Source organism: Cebus imitator, unplaced genomic scaffold (assembly GCF_001604975.1).
Source record: "Cebus imitator isolate Cc_AM_T3 unplaced genomic scaffold, Cebus_imitator-1.0 Scaffold194, whole genome shotgun sequence".
NCBI lineage: Eukaryota > Metazoa > Chordata > Mammalia > Primates > Cebidae > Cebus > Cebus imitator.
Window position 1 is genome coordinate 3,476,331 of NW_016107509.1, and position 20,372 is coordinate 3,496,702.

At 39.7% G+C, this 20,372-nt stretch overlaps 1 protein-coding gene across 1 annotated transcript in view; it reads left to right on the forward strand.

Moving 5' to 3' along the window:
• The first annotated feature begins 6,691 nt into the window (after positions 1 to 6,691).
• ZC3H12C (zinc finger CCCH-type containing 12C) overlaps positions 6,692 to 20,372 on the forward strand; it is a 78,385-nt gene continuing 64,704 nt past the window's right edge. Inside the window, exon 1 of the mRNA XM_017547078.2 lies at positions 6,692 to 6,844. Coding sequence (XP_017402567.1) covers positions 6,821 to 6,844 — 24 coding nt within the window. The 5' untranslated portion in view covers positions 6,692 to 6,820. The remainder of the gene's footprint in view (positions 6,845 to 20,372) is intronic.

The window sequence follows — 20,372 nt, forward strand, 5'->3', positions numbered from 1 at the left end:
TTTTCTTTTTTCTTTTTTAACCAAATCCCTGCCTCCTTCTGCTAGTTCAGTAGTGGTCTACTTCCTTGTTCCTTCATGCTTGAATATTTTCCTAATTCCCTAGTTCCTTTGAGATTTGATTCTTATCTTTCAGAGATCGAAGTCTGAATCCTAGTTCCCGAAGCCATGTCTTTACTACCTTCTAACAAATTAATGCTTAAACAAGCAGCCACAGATTGGAGAGCCATCGGGGTTCCCAATGTCCATCACCAACCTGCCTGTCTTCCACATGACAGACAGAAAAGCTAAGGAAACCAAGGAGCAAGACAGGCAGAGCTCCTGGCTTCAGGAAGCATATTTTCTTATGTGGAAAGACCAACAATAAATCAAATAAGCAAATATAATTCCAGGTGGTGAGTATTATGAACAAACACGCATGCTCCCTTGGCCCCATGCCTACAGCTGACCCACTGTGATGCCTCCACTTCTGTATACTTCCTCCTGTGTCTGCCCACGAAAATATCCCTGGATATTCCCCTTGGGTAAAGCAGTTCCCAACAAAAATCTTCATCAAATCTGAGTTTAGAGCTTTTGACAATTAAGTTGTAAAAACAATGACTAACACCATTAATGCCAGCTGGGAATCCTTGAGCAATAATGGGATCTCCCCTTTCACATGATTATAGGAATCTTTCCCTTGCCTGGGAAGCCCCAGCCTCAACACGTGCAATTCACAGGACTCCGATAACTTCCTCTTCCTTGTGACTGGGCTACTATTTGAAAAAAATAGTGGCTGGTTATTCACAGAATGCAAAAGAAAGGCATGGGCAGAGCACACATCACCAATAAATGCAGCCTTTAAAAAAATATGTTCCATAGCAAATTCAAGCACCCAATTTAAAATTCAAAAGTTATGAAAGGGTATAGAGTAAAAAGTGACACTCTTCTCCACCCTTTCTTCTCAATTATCCAGTTCTGCTGAGAGACAACCAGCATTACCAGTTTCTTGTGTGTTCATCAGAGATATTATATGCATATATAAGCAAACAGAGATTTTTTTTACACGAATGGTAGTAGACACTGGACTTTACCTTCCCTTTTCACTAAACAATGTATCTTGAAGTTTATTCCATACATATAAAGCCACACCACGCTCTTTAACAGTTGAATGGTATTTCAATGTATGGAGATGCTGCAGGTTTTTTTATTTTTATTTTTTTCCCATTTATTTATTTTATTGCATTTTAGGTTTTGGGATGCTGCAGTTTAAAGTCTCCTATTAATGGACATCTAGGCTTATTCTAATATTTTTTTGCCTTGCAAATAATGCTACAATCAACATTTCTGCAATATAGTTTTCTAACAGAAGATGTACTCTAAGCTGCAAATTCTATAACTCTGTTTTTAACTATTTCAATTTTGTACTTTTATAATTCTACTTACCAGTTTCCTTTTAAAACAACAGATGCTTGTATAGGTGAAGAAGATGCTGTAGTACACCTGAAATCCTAGGTTGAAAGACAAATTTTAAAACTTCTGGGCAAGGTGAACTACAAAGGAATGGTAGGTATGGTCCTTGTCAGGGTGGCAAAATGCCATCTTAAGCACATTTTTTTTCTATGTTAAGTGTTCACTGCTCTCAAAATTCCTACATTAGCCAAACATGGCTATAGCAGGGCAGCCACACTATCTGTTTCAGGTAGAAAATCCAGCACATGACTGTCTGACACTAACATATTTAAAGCCTTGCAATTTTGTCGCTCTGGTGGCCTCCTACAAATGCTGGGGAAAAAACAGTCATGCCGTTGGTAAGGAATCTTGTGGTTACCCATCAAAAAAAGAAGCCCTGAGATTGGTCAGCAGCACATATCTTGTGTCCTCTAGTTTCCTTTCCCCAAGAACTCAGTACTAAAAAGGAACTCTAGCCAGTCCCTGAAGCTCATAGGCAAGGATGTATTTCAGCCCTCAGTGTCTATCTTATACCCAGCATGTGCTTAGTAAATGGTTGTGATGTAGTAATGCTTGACATTTCATAGGTTGTTGGAATTAACCAGAGTATCTCAAAAAGACATAAAAGAAACTGTGGATGAAACATCACGACAGTCACCTGATTGTGTGAAACTCTTCAACTAGAGGAAATCAAGTGCTGGCAAAAGAGACAGGTGAAGGTGCTTCCAGGGGACTGTTTATATTGCTTCAACTAAGGTAAGTGTTTTTGCAGAAATGGTAGAGGCATGAGACATGAAAGCAGGAGATGGAACTCTCTTGCAACCCCAAGTGTAGCCGTGGGTTTCACACATTTTCAATGAGAAAACTCCTAAGGACACCACCGGGAAACCTCTAAATAGAACTAAAAGCAATTGCCAGGGTGTGTGCCACCTGAGGGTGACCATTGGAAGCCCCAGGAGGTCTTAGATAAGGTGGCAGGGTAATTTGAAGTTCCGGGATAAGGCAGCCAAGGTGAGATGTGACAAGGAGCTGAAACTCTACCATTTAAGGCTCAAATGTGAATCTGGTGTGTGGAAGTCTATACTAACAGCCATATTTTAGAAGGCAGGAGTGCTGCCTTTGTGACCATTCTCCCTCTCTCTGCTCTTTCCAAAGCATTTGCTTTTTACTAGTGAGGCTGTTCCAAGATTTTGCCTACTATGAAGCCACAGCCACTTGAGTTCTTTAATTATGTGCAATTCAAAGTCACAATCCAAGGTCCAGACTTAACTTTGTAACTAAAAAAGATTTAACTATCCAGAACTAATAATAGCTAAAGTGTCATATTTGCCTAACGCATTTCCAACATGCATACCTGCCTGTTTTGAAGTTTACTATCAGATATTCAGAATTTGATCCTCAATTTTCCAATAATCTCTACATTTCTTTTCATTATCCTAACATCCTCTGAACCCATGAAAATTCTTCCCCTTTATTCATTCTCTCTCTCTCCCTTTCTCTGTCTCTTTAAGTAATATAATTTGGGGTAAAAAAGAGAATATGAGTGGTGTTCCGTAGGCCTATTTAATGCTGAGTCATATATAAACAGTTTATGTTTATTTGAAATTTTCTTTCCACTCTGGTTGATTAAAGATGAACATCCATGCCTGGTTATTTTTATAATAGTGACCATTTTAAATTTTCATATTGGTGCTCTTAATAGTAGATAATGAACACTCTTATTTACTGAACTATCTGCCTTTTTGAGATAGGACTATAAAAGTTTTCTATATGTATATCCTGCTGTTACCTCAAATACATGCCTAAAACCAAACTATTCTGAACATTTTTTAGTAGTTTCTGTACCCATACACTGCCCCTTTTTTTCCGTTACTAATACTACAGGTTTCACATTCACACCCACTAAGTCATTTCAGACTTCTCCCTTTTCTTAAGTCCATCTTCACCAAGTGCACTCAATCGTCACAAAGCCTCTATGATTTGTATACTACGGTATCTCACTAGCCCATTTCTTCTTTTCCCTCTCTCACTGTGCACTTTGTGATTTCAGGTCAATTCTCCCATATTAGCCTGCAAACTTGTTTCCCTCCCTTTTCCAAACCATCCAGTAACCATCACAATATTAGTATTCCTCTAATGGGACATTATCGACATCACTTTCTGATCAAAATACTTCCAGATTCCCCACTGGTACATAGACTACGTGGAGCCAAATTCTCTTTCTCTCTCTCTCTTGCTCTGTGCTTGAGAGTGTATTCCTCTCTTGTTTTGCAGATCTCTGTACAGTAATTTCGTTCTACTTTTTCTTTCCAGCTTTTTGTTATCCTGTTTCCAAATTTCCCTCGCACTCTTTGTATATGTTGTCAATTCTATGAATATGCCCTTCCTTATCCCCTCCACTTATCAAAATACTACGCATTCATCACAATCCAGCTCAAATCTCCCCTTTTTGAAATCCTGACTCATATTCTGTGTACGTGTCCCCAGCCCCTCCAACCTAGTGATTCCTCTGTCTTCTGATACCTCATGGCATTTATTACCTATACTCACATTTGACACTTATACATTATCTTGTATTCTTAGTTTTCTTTTAACTTTTCATGTGTTTTAATTTCTTCAAATAAATACTAAAGTAATAATGACAATTACTGTATCTTATTCACATAATAGGTCCTGATTCTAGAGTCAAACTGACTGCATTTTAGCCCTTGCACTGCTATTTATTGGCTATAATCTTGGTCTTAGTTGTCTCATCTGTGAAATGGAAATAGTGATAGGTATTTCCTTACAAGGGTTTTGTGGGCATTATATGAGACAACACATGCAAAGTGCTTAGAATAGTATCTGGAACATGGCAAGCATTCATTAAATGTTAGTTATAATAACTATTACTCATCTCTCTTACCTTGATCTTTAACCGGGCTTAATCAATATGGAATGGAATTTAGCTGAGTCAATTGTGGGATTACAAGGTAAGAGGTAGACTGTGTGGGCAGTATACTGCAGAGGGGGAACTTCCTGGCATCACTAAAGTCATGCCATGGATGCTGTCACTTATCGTCAAACAGCCAGCCTCGTTCTAAGTCCCTGCTAAGTCCCTTAGAGATCCTAAGATTAAGGACCTCTAGTTCTGCTCCAGAGACCTGTAAGGTTTTGGCACAGCGTAAAGGGGCTGCTTTCACAGCCCCTACTTTCCTGCCAATAAAATCTGACCCGGCTGCAGACAGCAGGTTACCAATCTTCCTAAGGGTCTTCAGGATGGTATGAAAAAAATGTGAACCTGGCCGGACGCAGTGGCTCACGCCTGTAATACCAGCACTTTGGGAGGCCAAGGAGGGTGGATCATTTGAGGCCAGGTGTTTGCAACCAGCCTGGGCACATGGCAAAAACCTGTCCCTACTAAAAATACAAAAACTAGCCAGGTGTGGTGGCTCACACCTGTAATCCCAGCTACTGGGGAGGCTAAGGCAGGAGAACCGCTTGAACCTGGAAGGCAGCGGTTGCAGTGAGCCGAGATCATGCCACTGCACTCGAGCCTGGGCAACAGAGCTAGATAGACTCTGTCTCAAAAAAATAAAAATAAAAAATTGTGGATCAGAGAACCAGAGAAGCCAGCCTACCTGCCTGCCTGCAATTTTATTTAATTAGCTTCACGACTGGCCTACTGATGTGGAAAACAGGCTCAGTAAGACACTCTCCTTTCATCTCACAGGCAGTCAGGATGCCCATGTGCACCAGCTGGGACCCCATCATCAACAGCTAAAGAACAACTGATAATAGCAAAAAAAAAAAGAAGAGGGGGGGACATCCATGCTACTCAACTGAGCCATAAAGGCCTATATTTGCTAGAGAATATTAAACTGAAAATTATCAAGTTTGAACCCCAATAAGCATCATTAATATCACTACCATTAGGCACTCCAAGCAAATCCAACAGATCCAGGCTTAAGCCATGTATATGCCCTACTGAAAATAACTCAAAGGCAATAAGTAATTTTATGAAAGGCGAAAAGTGTGATCAAAAGCATGCACCGTGGTCCAGTGAAACAAATACATCCTTTAGATGTAATCTGAATACTTCACATTCAAGCTGTGTAACTGCAGGTAAATTTTCTAACCTTGATTTTCTGATGGATAAAGGGGATTGTAATACCCAGCTCACACGGCTGTGGTGACAATTAAATGGGACCGTGGATTTAAAGGAGGCTATTTGGCGCGTGACACATGGTAGGGGCACAACACTTTAAGGGTCTGTCCCTTCTTCTCCAGAAGAAGACGCATCTTGCCCAAGGCTAGGCATGAGGACCCTGGTAACGATTCCAAGGGCAGGTGAATAAGATTATTTAAACATTTCTGAAAGGTTGACTTAGTTTGTGCTGGGTGGTGTACAATTCACAGAAGTAGAAAGGCTCTCTGTTCCCGGTGCTTTTCAGCTTGCGGCTCAGGAGCCCATCTCTGTGCAAAGGGCTGTTTCCTTCAGATCTCCTGAAAGAGATCTGGATGTATCCTGGGTTCAACCTCAATTTTGACACGATTGCCATTTTCATCAAAGCCAATTTCCTTGCTGAAAGAAGTCCTACCCCTGGGTGAAATCCCAACAGCTTCGTTTAAATTCTCTTACTGGTCTTGCTAATGTAGGGTGTGGTTTTTCCTCATCACGGAATATTGACAAGTAAACAACAACGGGAAACCTGCCCTAAGAAGGCGGCCCGTCGATCTCCTTGACTGCCCAGGACGTGATCCGTATCACTGCTGGGTGAAGAAGGTGTCGCCGAGCGGAGAGGCGCCGTCCTGCACGGGACTGGGGGAGCGGCGCGGGGAGGTCGGGACCCCTGGGTTGGGCCGGGGCAGGGAATGGGCGCGAGGGGAGGCGGCGAGGGAACCTCGAGCAGCCTCAGCGGCTGGGTCGAGCCCGACAGGTTCCAGCAGTTCCCCTCACCCCTCTCCACGCCTCCCGGGTTTTCCCCTTGGCTCGGGGTTTCCTGTTTCAGTTCTCGGCGGTCTCCAGCAGCAGGTGCTGGTTTGCCAACCTCAGCTCCAGAGGCGGCGACGGAGGAGAAGGAAAAGAGAGAAGGGGAGGAGGAAGCGGCGCGGCTGCGGCGGCTGCAGGCGGGCGGGCGAGGAGCGCCGAGCGAGGCGGCGGGCGGCGGAGCCGGGTTCGCTCTTGCAGGCGGAGCAGCGGTGCGGACGGCGGGCCGGGCGGAGCCGAGCGCTCGGGCGCGCCCGAGCCGGGGCCCCGGCGTGCGGCCAGCTGGCCGGGCGGGCGGGCGGCATGAGGGAGCTTCGCTCTAGCCCCGCGCCCTAGCGGCGGCTGCGGCGGCCCAGGGCTGAGGCGAGAGGCGGCCGCCTGCCGGAGGGCCCCGGGGCTGCCCCGGCTCCAGGGCATGTTGTGATGGCTGCGGAGAAGAGAATGCAAGTAGGTTGAGCAACAGATCCGAATGCGCGCGCGTGGGGGGTGTGAGTTGTGCAACCCGGGAAGGGGGCGCCGGGGCTGCGGCCAGCGGGGAGGGCTCGCGGGCGGGCGCGGCTCTGCGCGGGAGGGCCGAGGTGGCCGCTGTAGCCGCGGGCCCCGCCGCCCGCCTGCCGCTTCCTCGCGGGGCGGGCCATGCCGGGTAGCGGCCCCCAGGTTTGTCCTCGGGAAGGGGGTGGGGGGCGCGGACGGCGGCGAGAGCGCTCCTGGGGGAGCCGGCCGTGGGGAGGGCCGCGGGGCCGTGCCCGGGCGCCGGGTGGAGGGCGCCGTGGCCGCAGCGGCCGCGCCGGGTGATCTCCAGGCCCAGGCGGGTCGGGCTCCGGAGGTCGAGTCGCCGAGCTCCCGCCACTCAGGTGGGGCCGAGCGGAAAGCCCGGAGCATCCTCCCCGCGGACAACGCCGTCCCCGCTGGGATTTCGGGCGATGTGAGGCCGGACTCCCTGACCCCGCGGCCTAGGGCACTTGGTCCCCGCCTGCCTGCCAGCCCTGGGGCATAGATCCTGAACATGGAGGCGGGCTCGGGCGCCGCGAATGGAAACGGATCCACAGCGCTGCCGCCGCGGCTCAGATCCGCGCGCGTTCGCGGGTGAGGCATCACTCGGCATCTCGGATCCAGCCCGGGCCATTCGCTTGACTAACCATCCCTCCATCCAGATCGCCAGCAACCCCAGGCCGGGCGTCACGAAAGCCCCTCACTCCCCCCGTCGTCCCTCCGTCACCCCCAAGCTCCAGTACAGATCCCTTTTACACGCTGCGTTCATTTTAGCTCGGCTAGTTCACATTTTTAACTTCCTACTAAGAAGTGTTACAAATTTAACTTGGAGAAATGAATCCCTCTTTTCTTCCATAAGCTGTCTCATTTAAAGTCCTTAAAAACAACCCTAGCATCCAAGTACTGATTACTCTGTCTGGGGTTCTTGCCATTTGGTTATCCGTTAACAATCCCAGTTTGTGCTTGGCGTTTTGTGATAAAGAGATGAAATACGAATCCAGATTTAGGGAAAGTTTTCCTATTGGTTGACGAGCCTACATTGGAGTATCCCAGGCCCATCAGGTGCTTATTGATTCAGACTTTTTTTAAACCATTTTAGAATAGATGCAGGGATAATTGGAGCTAAGTATTCTATGTTTAGAAATTTGGCAACGTTGTTCAGTTTTTCACTTGTTTTGTGCTTGAGTTTTTCCGTTTTTTAATGCATATTATAAACGGAAAACAATGGATATACCTGAAACACATTTTTTGACTATTCAAGAACCACAAGAAGTCATGAATATAGTGTGTTATAAATGTTTTTGTTTTAATGGACTTAGGATTTAGAGGGTATGACTTATGTTTATTTAATCTCATATACAGTTAATTTTAGTAGCAGTTTCTTAATTTTAATGTTCTCTGGTGTTTGATTACATGATAGCTTCATCAAAGTTTTGTAAAATTAATCTTAGTGTGATAAGCCCAGGAAGATGCCTATTTCAACTTGACCCTCTGTTCACCTGTTTTCTAACAACTTGGCATGCTTATTTCAAGTTACCTAAATTTGTCTACTTGATGATACCTAAAAATAGAATGGTCTGTTGACCATGTACCCATAGTTCAAAATATTTTAATGTTTTTACATCAAAGAGTCGATTTTACTTTCAAATTAAGTTACAAGATTCTACTTCTAGTATTTGGCCATCATAAAAGTACTTAAACATTATAACTAAAGTAAAATGAACTTTTAAATAACAACAAAGTCACTGGTGTTTTTTAGCCTTTAATAATGGAAGTCCAACGGAACTATTTTAATATAATGGGAAATATTAAAGTATAGGAAACAGAAACTTGGAATGTTTCTATGCTGATGGGAATTTTTATTAGTCACTTACTTTTATTAAATTTTTGTTTTAATGACCAGACTAATAAAAATATCCTATTTTATATTATGGGCTTCTCTGGAGCTGTTTTCATGGGTTACCAACATCTGCACAGTTGAATCCCAAGTGGTTAATAGAAATTTTATCTTTAAAACATTTTTCTCATTCTACAACTATCTTCTGGCAGACCACAGTGATTGCTACATTAATTTTAATTACTGTCACAAATGTAAAAGTGTTGCTGTTATAACTTCTTAGTGTTTTTCGTTGTTTTTGTACATAAATCTAGGGCTCTTTCGTTCTGATTTGATTGCATTTTTAAAGAAACAAACAAGATATTAAGTAGGACGTTTATCTTTTTAAAGAAACAAACAAGATATTAAGTAGGGAGTTTATTCTACTGTTGGAATGTAGAATAACACTAATCTGCAGTTATTGCCCATTTGAAACTGGTATGCTTCTGTTCCCTCTGCAAATAATTACTTAATATTACTCTAGCTGCTGTGTAAGGCCCCGAGCCTCTAAAAGGATAGATTATGAACAGGACATAAGGCTAAGTGGAAGGTACTAAGTTTCATGAACAAAGAAGTAAGAAATTCAGGTACTGGGGAATGCCTCGAAGGTAGGATTTGAGTAGGTAGAGCTTGTTTGGGAGTCATTTCCAAATGAGTCAAAACCCTGGCAGTAAAGCAGGGAGTGGGCGGTCCAGTGTGTGGAGCATGGGGCAAATGATAGGAATAGCGGGTAAGGTGGTGAATAGAGTTTTGGAGTATAGTTTTTATTAGAGCAGTATTAAGTAAATAAGATGGTCAGTGAATAATGAAAATCAATTCAATCAGGATTCCAAATTTAAGCCTAAAATATTGAAATTCTAGGGTTTGATCGCAAACCTACCTAATGCTCTAAAAAAGCTTCTTGAGTTTTAAATGCTAATATGCCTCATGGGCCTGCTGCATGTAAAATCTCATGACTTTACAAAGCAAAAACATGAAGATTCAATAAAACATGTTATACAAAACATTGCATTATACAAAAAATGTAAAACATTGGTGCTGTTTTGCAATTAATAGTTCAGAGAAATGATCAATTGAGAATGTGATTTTTTTAAAAAAAGATCTATTTCATCCCAGCATAGACCTCTAATTTCTTGGTGATTCAAGATTTGTTTAAAAATTTCATAGGATTAATGTGCAAATTAAATGGCTGACACATAGTAATTTTTGGCATCTGATAGCATAAAGATAACTTTCAGATCTGTGTTGTGGGGTATCAATTCTTTACTGTTGTTTTGGTTTTTGTAGGTGACATAGTAATAGCCACATTTGTACACTGATGTGCCAGACAACATGCTAAGTCTACCTGTATTATCTCATTTAACCCTTGAACACCTTTATGCATTGCTCCTATTATCCTCATTCTATACATGTGGAAGTTGAGCCACTGAGTTTGACTAACTTGCCTAAAGTCATATAGCTAATAAGTTGCAGAAGGGAATTCCGACCCAGGCAGTCTGACTTTATAACCCATGATTTTAACCACTGTGCAGTTCTGCCTCCATGATTCTGTTTTTAGTTTGTTCTCTAAAAAGTGTGTCATCATGTATGTTGTTTTGACATACATCATTTGAAAATTAAGTGATATATGTTCATTTGCATAGTGTGTATGTAAGACAAGAAGCCTTTCCTCTACAAAGTATGATAGTAACAGGACAATACAGAAATCCTGTCTGGCCAGATAAGTTGAAAGCAAGGGCCACGTCTTTTTACCAGGTTGCGTAGGTCCACTAAAGAGACAAAAGACAGTTTCAGGCCAGCATGGCAAATGATGTAACAGCAGTGTATTTCACAAAAAGGAGCCCTTTTCAGTGAAAGCATCAAACATTTTTAATGAGTAGTGTTTTTAATTGATTTTTATAACTCTTTTCTCAGACTATAGAAATGTAATGTACTTACTGTGGGAAAAATTAGAAAATATAGAGAAGTATAAAGAATTTTTAAAACACCTTTGGTCCCGTAATCCAGAGATAACTCATTTAACATTATGGCAAATTTCTCTCAGTTTAACTTATCTTAGCTTCACCAAAAGATTGTTTTACTTTTTAAAGGAAAATGGAAACTAATTGTCCTTAAAGCACATGGTTTTACATTACAACACTGACAGTAATTCTTATGCCCAGTGATGTAGCTTAAAGCAAAGCTCATAAGCAGATATCTAAACATGCAAAGCATTCTGCCTTTAAGATAAGTATCACATCTCTAAGAGTGGTATGGAGTAAGTAGAAAATCCTATGGTCTTCCTGCTGGCTGGAACATTTTAGCTATTCTTCCTTCACCTTTTGCCTGGATCACACCTTGTTAATACAGGCCTCAGCTTAGATATCACTTGGTTTACTTCATTGTGGTTTGAGAACGCTATGAAACATTTATTATTGTGCCAAGTATTGTTCTCAGGGCTCTACATGTATTAACGCATTTAATGCTTATTACCTGCTTATGAAGAGGCAGTTCAGTACCTCTTTTTTCAGATGAGAATACCAAACCACAATGTGGTTAAATAACTTACCCAACTTCCCACAATTAATAATAGCAGAATTAATAATAGCAGAACGAGGATTCCAATTTATTTAGTCAGGCTAAGTCCCTGTTAAAACAAATACAATCATGCACTGCATAATCATGTTTTGTTTAAAAACAGACTGCATATATGACAGTGGTGCCTTAAGATTATAATAGAGCTGAAAAGTTCCTGTCGACTAGTGATGTCATAGCCATCCTGACGTCATAGCAAAAGGCATTACTCATATGTTTGTGGTGATGCTGGTGTAAACCTACTGTACTGATGATAAAAAGATAACGACTATGTTACTGGTTTATTTTTTTACTATACTTTTTATTGTTAATTTAGAATGTACTCCTTCTACTTATAAGAAAAAAGTTAACTGTAAAACAGCCTCAGGCAGGTCTATCAAGAGATATTTCAGAAGGCAGCATTGTCATAGGAGATAACAGCACCATGCCTGTTACTGCCCCTAAAGACCTTCCAGGGAAACAAAATGTAGAGATGAAAGGCTGTGATCTTGCTGATCCTGACCCCATGTAGACCTAGATTAATGTATGTGTTTGTGTCTTCATTTTCAACGAAGTTTAAAAAGTAAAAAATTTTCTAAATAGATAAAAGCTTATAGAATAAGGATATAAAGAAGATATTTTTGTATAGCTGTACAATGTTTCTGTCTTAAGCTAAATATTATTACAAAAGAGTCCAAAAGTTAAAAAATGAAAGTTTATGAAGTAAAAAAGTTACAGTAAGAGATATTTATTGAAGAAAGAAAAATATTTTTGATAAACTTAGTGTAGCCTAAGTATAGAGTGTTTATAGTCTACAGTAATGTATAATATCTTAGCCCTTCACATTCACTTACCATTCACTCACTGACTCATCCAGAGCAATGTCTTGTCCTACGAGTTTCATTCAGGGTAAGTACCCTATATAGGTGTACCATTTTTATCTTATAGACTGCATTTTTACTCTATCTTTTCTATGCTTAGATACACAAAGACTTCCTGTGTTACAGTTGCCTACAGTGTTTAGTACAGTAACACACTGTACAGGTTGGCAGCCTAGGGCAATAGGCTATACCATATAGTGTAGGAGTGTAGTAGTCTGTATAGCCATCTAGAGGTTTGTCTAAGTACACTCTGTGATGTTTACACAAAGGGGAAATCGCCTAAGGACACATTTCTCAGAACATAACTTTGTCAAGTGACACATGACTGTATTAAGGTCTGTGTAAACTAATACGTGTCAATAGATTTGTCTAGTATTATAAGGTTTAAGCAAAATAATGAAATCGTCTTTCTTAGGAGGTGGGCTTTAAAAGGATGTATCTGAAGTAGAAGAAAGAAAAAAAAAGATGTTAAAAAAAAAAAGGATGTATCTTTTTCCAGTATAGTTGGAATTATATTACTTAGAGAACTTTATATCCTACCTTCCCTCTCATTTAATATACACTGAGGATTTTCTCATGACATTTAAGAATATTTCTAACATTGTATTATTTAATCATTCTCCTATTTCAGTTAGACATGTTTTTTCCCAATATTTTAATATCATAATGCTTTAGTTGACTAGCTCAGTGAAATCCCTTTTTCTGCATCTGTGTTCTTAGGATGGATTCCTAGAAGTAATGATAAAAGAGAATAAGCTTTAAAGTTTTTTATGCCAAAAAGATTTTCAGAAAAGTTATATTGATACGTACAACTGTTAACAGAGTGAGAATACTGATTTCATCCCATTTGACCCACTAAGTATTAACTCTGAAAATGCTTGACAGTTTGTTAGATGAGCATTAATATCTCATTTTAATGTTGACTTTTCTACTTCTATTTTAAATTATTAAGGTAGTACAAGCTGGTTAAGAAAGCAAAATACAGAGAAAATGAAAGCCATCTAAAATCTCCCTACCCAGAAATAACGTCAAGTTAATATTTTGATAAACATTCACCCAATTATTTATTTCTGTGGTTATATTTTACAGAATTTGTACATGAATTTTTAAGTAAAAACATATCATAATTACAAATATCAGCTGAGTATGGTGGCACGCGCCTGTAATCCCAACTACTCGGGAGGCTGAGGCAGGAGACTCATTTGAACCCAGGATGTAGAGGTTGCAGTGAGCCGAGATCACACCATTGCACTCCAGCCTGGATGACAGAGCAAGACTCTGTCTGAAAATAATCATAAACATTTCCTAATCCCTCGGTCCCAGGCAAAAGTAATTGGTAATTGCTCACTTCCCTGTGTTTTCAAAATACTGTATATTTTTCCATGACACTTGCATATTAGATGATAGGTAACTCTTCTTCATTTCTTTTCTGCTTTTTGTCTCTGTTATTCTATCTGTCAATAGAGAAAATACTACCAATGTTTAGATTAGTCATAAGGATTAACTGATAGTACAAAATGGTAATGATAGTACACCATATTGTACAAAGGAGTTTTACCTTGTTGGTAGTCTTTAGGCTCCCTGAGGGCAAGGACCCTGTGAGCCACATTATTTTATCCTGCTGCTTCTGCAGAGTTTGGCTCATAGTAATACATGAAATGAATGTGTTTTTATTATTAAAAGCTATATGGTACCTTTTTTTTTTTTTTTTGAGATCTTACTATGTGTTTTTTTGGTGGGGGTGGGTCTCACTATGTTGCCCAGGCTGGTTTCCAACTCCTGGGCTCAAGCGATCCACTCGCCTCCACCTCCCAAAGTGCTGGGCTGGGATTACAGGTGCGAGCCACCATGCCTAGCAAAAAGCTATATAGGACTTTAAATGAATCTGCTGGCAATGGGTGTGATAAACAAAAGGAAGAACAGCCAGTACCTCATTTTATTGCACTTTGCAGACATTGCATTTTTTTTTTTTTAAACAAATGAAGCTTTGTGGCGACCATAGGTCAAAGAAGTCTGTCTGCGCCATTTTTCCAACAGTGTTTGCTCCCTTCATGTTGCTGTGTCACATTGTGGTAGTTCTTGCAATATTTCAAACATTTTCATTATTATTAAATCTGTTATAGTGATCTATGATCAGTAATCTGTGATGTTACTATTGTAATTTGGGGGGACATGCCAACAGAAGATGGTAAAAACTTAATAGAGCAATGTTGTGTGTGTTCTGAGTGCTCCATCGACCAGCCATTGCCCTATTTTTCTCCCTCTTCTCAACACACCCCACCCCTTCGCTGAGACACAACAATATTGAAATTAGGCCAATGAATAACTCTATAATGGCCTCTAAGTGTTCAAGTGAAAGGAAGATTCAGGTCTCTCACTTTGATTCAAAAGCTAGAAATGATTTAGCTTGGGGAGAAAGGCATGCGAAAGCCAAGATAGGCCTAGAAGTAGGCCTCTTGCAACAAACAGCCAAGTTGTGAATGCTAAGGAGAAGTTTGAGGAGATTAAAAGTGCTACTCCAGTGAACACACAAATGATAAGAAAGGGAAACAGCCTTATTGCTGATATGGAGAAAGTATCAGCAATACTTTCTCCGTATTGCTGGTGATGGGCTGTATAAACAATCAAGTCAGCTACAACATTCCCTTAAGCCAAAGCCTGTTCCAGAGAAAGGCTTTAACTCCCCAAAGTGCTATCAAGGCTAAGAGAGGCAAGGAAGCTGCAGATGAAGTTTNAAAAAAAAAAAAAAAGCAAGAGTGTTAGGTGAAGCAGCAAGTTATCCAGATCTGGCCAAGATAATTGATGAAGGTGGCTACACTAAACAGCGTTATATTGGAAGAAGATGCCATCTAAGACTTCCATAGCTAGAGAGGAGAGGACGATGCCTGGCTGCAAAGTTCCGAAGGACAGGCTGACTCTAAGGGACGAATGCAGCTGGAGACTGAGTTCAGTGTTCGTCTACCATTTTGAAAATCCTATGGCCCTTGAGAATTAATGCTAAATCTACTATGCCTGTGCTCTGTACATGGAACAACAAAGCCTGGATCAGTTTACATCAATTTACAGCATGCTTTACTGAACACTTTTAAGCCCACCATTGAGACTTTACTGCTCAGAAAAAAAGATTCCTTTCGAAATATGTAATATTACCATTCATTGACAGTGTACCACCAAGAATTCTGATGGAGATTTACAAGGAGATTAATGTTTTCCTGCCTGCTAACAAAATATCCATTCTGGCAGTCTACGGATCAAGGAGTAATTTTGACTTCACACGTCTTGTTATTTAAGAAATACATTTTAAGATTACAGCTGCCATAGATAGTGATTCCTCTGATGGATCTGGGTAAAATACATTGAAAACCTCCTGGAAAGGATTTGCCATTCTAGATGTATCTGGAATATTTCTGATTCATGGGAAGAGGTCAAAATAGCAACAATAATAGGAGTTTGGAAGAAGTTGACTCCAACCCTCATGGATGACTTTGAGGGCTTCAAGACTTCAGTGGAGGAAATCACTGCAAATGTGGAACATATAGCAGGAGAACTAGAATTACAGTGGAGCCTGAAGATATGACTGAATTGCTGCAGTCTCATGATAAAACTTGAACAGATGAGGAGTTGCCTCTTCTGGATGAGGAAAGACAGTGGATTCTTGAGTTGGAATCCAGTGGTGAAGATGCTGTGAATATTGTGGAAATGATAACAAAGAGGATGTCAAATATTCAACTTAGTTGATAAAGCCATGGCCAGGCTTGAGAGGATTGACTCCAACCTTAAAAGAAGTTCTGCGGGTAAAATGCTATCAAACAGCATCACATGCTACAGAGTAATCTTTCATGGAAGGAAGAGTAAATCAGTGCAGCAAACTTCATTATCATCTTGTTTTGAGAAATTGCCACAGCCACCCCAGCCTTCAGCAACCACCACCCTGATAAGTCAACAGCCATCAACATCGAGGCAAGACCACCTTTCACCAGCAAAAAGAATATGGCTCAGTGAGGGCTCAGATAATCATTAGAATTTTGTGGCAATAAACAATTTTTAATTAAGGCATGTACATTTGTTTTAGACATAATGCTATTATTGCACATTTAAGAGACTATAGAATAGTGCAAACATAGCTTTTATATGCACTGGGAATCCGGAAAATTTGCGTCACTTGCCCTATTGTGGTACTCACTTTACTGTGACATTCACTTTACTGCAGTGGTCTGGAACCAAAACCACGACATTTCCAAGGTATGCCTATGGATGTGTAAGAGATGGTTATAATAATACATGCTGAGCAGATAATACAATTGATACCCAAGCATTTAAAATTTAACTTAGAATGCTTTGTGTGATTTATTGAGGGGTAATACACATTGGCCTTTGAAGAATATAATTAACCTTATTTATTTCTCTTAGTAAAATCTTATAAAAGCAAATCTTCCAAAAAGTTAGTCTTTAAAGTCTTTCAAGAGCAAAACATTTTAACTATTTTAAACGGAAGAATTTATACACATGAATATTTTTCTTCTTTCAAATAATATGTAGCCTATGATTTCACTTATGGAATATAAGAGTAGCTAACATTTATTGGTACTAACTTTAAGACAGGCCCAGTATTAAGAACTTTGCTTAAATTATTTAGTTTTAAAACTCTATTGGATGCATACTGTTTTGTTTATCTTCCCGGTAATGGACCTGATCCCTGGAGATGTTAAGTAGCTTAGCCCAAGTTATTGAGATTTCTTTCTTTTTTTTTTTTTTTTTGAAGACGGGGTTTCACCCTGTTGGTCAGGCTGGTCTTGAACTCCCGTGATCTGCCCGCCTTGGCCTCCAAAGTGCTTGGATTAAGGCGTGAGCCACCACACCCGGCCCAGTTATTGAGATTTCTAATTCATTCTAAGTGAAATAGCAATACTTGTTATGCTTTTTGTTTGCTTTAGATGTTGGGGGTTGGGGGGAAGCAGGAACCAATTCTTTTTTTTTTTAATATGGAGTCTCACTCTGTTGCCCAAGCTACAGTGCCGTGGTGCGATTTTGGCTCATCGCAACCTCCACCTCCTGGGTTCATGCAATTCTCGTGCCTGAGCCTTTCAGGTACCCAGCTAATTTTTGTATTTTTAGTAGAGACAGGCTTTTGCCGTATTGGCCAGGCTGAAATCCTGACCTCGAGTGATCCCCCCACCTCGGCCTTTCAAAGTGGTAGGATTACGGGAGTGAGCCACCGCACCCGGCCGGAACCAATTTATATGGATTCATGTTAGTATTTTGGGTCTTGTCTCCTTGATGTTAGCTGTTCCTTGCTGATATCGTCATTCCCTCCCTCTAATTTGCAGGAGAGATGTACGCTGTGGACTGTGAACTTGGATGACAGCATGCTAACATTGTATCTTTTTTTTCTTTTTCTAAGGTAGATGAACCTTCCAGCAGGAGCTAACATTATATCTTAAATAAAAATGTTAAGGCAGTAATTAAAGATTATAGGATACTCAGATAATCTAGGTTGAAGACCAGAAAGGGTGCACAGTGTAGAGAGAGCAGAGGGGGCCTCCAAAATCAGGCAGACCTGGATTTGAATCCCAGTTCTGCCATTTACTGATTGTGACCTTCAGCTAGAATCTCAATTTATCTTTGATTTGTTATCCATCAAGCGTGATCTGTTTTGCAGAGTTGTTTTCACTGATTAAAGATAATGAGTGTAAAAGTGCTTGACACATAGAAGGCATTCATTGTTCTGAAATGATTTAGCAGTGTCCATTGATTTGATTAGACAGGGATTTTGTTTTGCTCTTCTACTTATTCGTTGGCTCTTGGTTGTTTTATATCTGAAATAGCCAGATATAAAATCAAGTTCACGTCTATTGCTTTTAATATGTCAGTTTATATTTTGGGTTTTTCAAAGAGCTTTCAAATCTATTACTTTATGTCTTATAGGGTGAAGCTAAAATTAGTTTTTGTTCTTTGTTCTTAGTCATCTGTACCCATTTCCTATTCAAAATTATGTAGGCTTAATTTTATCCTTATTCTGTGATTTAATCTGTTTCCAATCTTGGCTTTTACTTTATAATTTATTTTTATTATGCACTCACAGGGAACAGTTTTCCCATATAATTGAGGCTGTCTCCTCATTGTTGACTTACACTTTAAAAAAAATCTTTGGCATCATTTTCTTTGATGGCCTGATTGAGTTGATGATCTTATATATTAGATACTTTCTGGAATTTTACTGTAATTTTAAATGACTGGAACAGATATAAATGTGCAAAAAATACGTTTTAGGTAAAATACATTATTTCTATTTTTGCTTAGAAAAGTTCTTTATGTAGCAAAAAAAAAAAAAAAGGCATAAAGTATGTTAAATCATGCATAGAAAAAAATAGTTTCAAATGGGGGAAGTGTGTTCTAAACTACATTTGTATTATTTTCACTATTTCAGCTTGTCTTCTGTGGTTAAATTTTGAGTTTAATGTTTTAGCATTTTATTACATATGTGAAATATAGAAAACATAAAATGATAGTGAAAATCATCTATAATTTTCACCTACAGATGACTTAACATTTATAATTCTTGCTTTCATCTTTTAAAAAATCTATTCTTATAAACACATTATTTTTAAAAAGTATGTGCATATATAGTTTTGTTTGGTTCTTGCTTTTCATTCAGTGTATCATAAGAGTTTTCCTGTGTCATTAAATATCATTTTATGAGACCACTTTTGGCCAGGCACGGTGGCCCACGCCTGTAATCCCAGCACTTTGAGAGACCAAGGCAGGTAGATCACCTGAGGTCAGGAGTTCGAGACCAGCCTGGCCAACAGGGTGAAATCCCATCTTTACTAAAATACAAAAATTAGCTGGGTGTGGTAGTACATTCCTGTAATTTTAGCTACTGGGGAGGCTGAGGCAGGAGAATTACTTGAACCCGGGAGGCAGAGGTTGCAGTGAGCCAAGATCACACCATTGCACTCCAGCCTGGGCAAAGAAGCAAGAATTTGTCTAAAAAAAAAAAAATTATTTTTATTAGCTGAATGGCATTCAGCATATTTAAGTACTATAATTAAGTTCATCTTGTTAAATATTTATTTAGGATGTCACCAGTTTCTTAATTGTAATAACAGTATGATAAATGTATATGTAGGTCTACTTAACATTGCTGGGTATATTTTTAACAAATTCCTGGATGTGGTCATGCAAACTGCCATCTAGAAAAGTTGTACCAATTTATATTTCTATCAGCAGTGTATGTGTCCGTTTCGCTGCACTCATCCCTCTTTCTCCACATAGCCTATTTTTGTCTGTTTGATAGATAAGAATGGGCATAATAGTGCTAAGAAGTTCACTTTGTACAGTCCGAGAAACTGAGATTGAGTTCCTGCTATGACACTTGGGGATTATGTATGTGTTCTTGGGCGAGTTTCTTATAAAATTTCCCTAAGCCTCAGTTTCTTTCTTTGTAAAATGATGATAATAGTACGTATCGTGGTAATGCCATGGTAATGGTTGTAGAGATTATTTGATGGTATATACTGAAGCACTTAAATTCTTGAGAAATGTTAGCAATTATTTATTATGAATGCACTGTCTCATATACTATATTTTATACTTGATAGTATAAAAGTTGTTTGTTTTTATGTGATCATCTGGCTACCTTACTGAATGAACCCTTTAAGGTGCTGTTAGATCAACTGCAGGACCTAGTTCCTACACTTCCCAGTTGAGTCTGGTGATTTTCAGGATCTATAATATTGACCTATACTATCAGGATTTTTTCAGTATTTCAATTTATACCCTTTTCCGTCTTCACTTATTGCATTGGCTGAAATCAGAGAACAGTGTTGTTAGTAGTAGGCATTCAGCCTTTTTTTCCAATTTTAAAGGGACTTCATGTTTTCTAACACAGGTCTTTCCTACTTATATATACATGTTCTGAAAATACCTATAATGGTCAAATGTGATAAACTTAAAAATAGACTTACATGCCATAGATGGATTCCCTTAAATTATTAAATCCCTAAGTATCTTTCATGAAACATCTTCAGCAATATGTTTTCAGTATTTAAGGCATGGTCTCTTCTTTTTTAATTGAACATATTGTCAATCAGCTTAAATCCAAGAAGGCTGAAATTTTACTAATTTAAACCCATTTAATGATTCTATCCTTGTCTCAGTGGTATAACTTTTG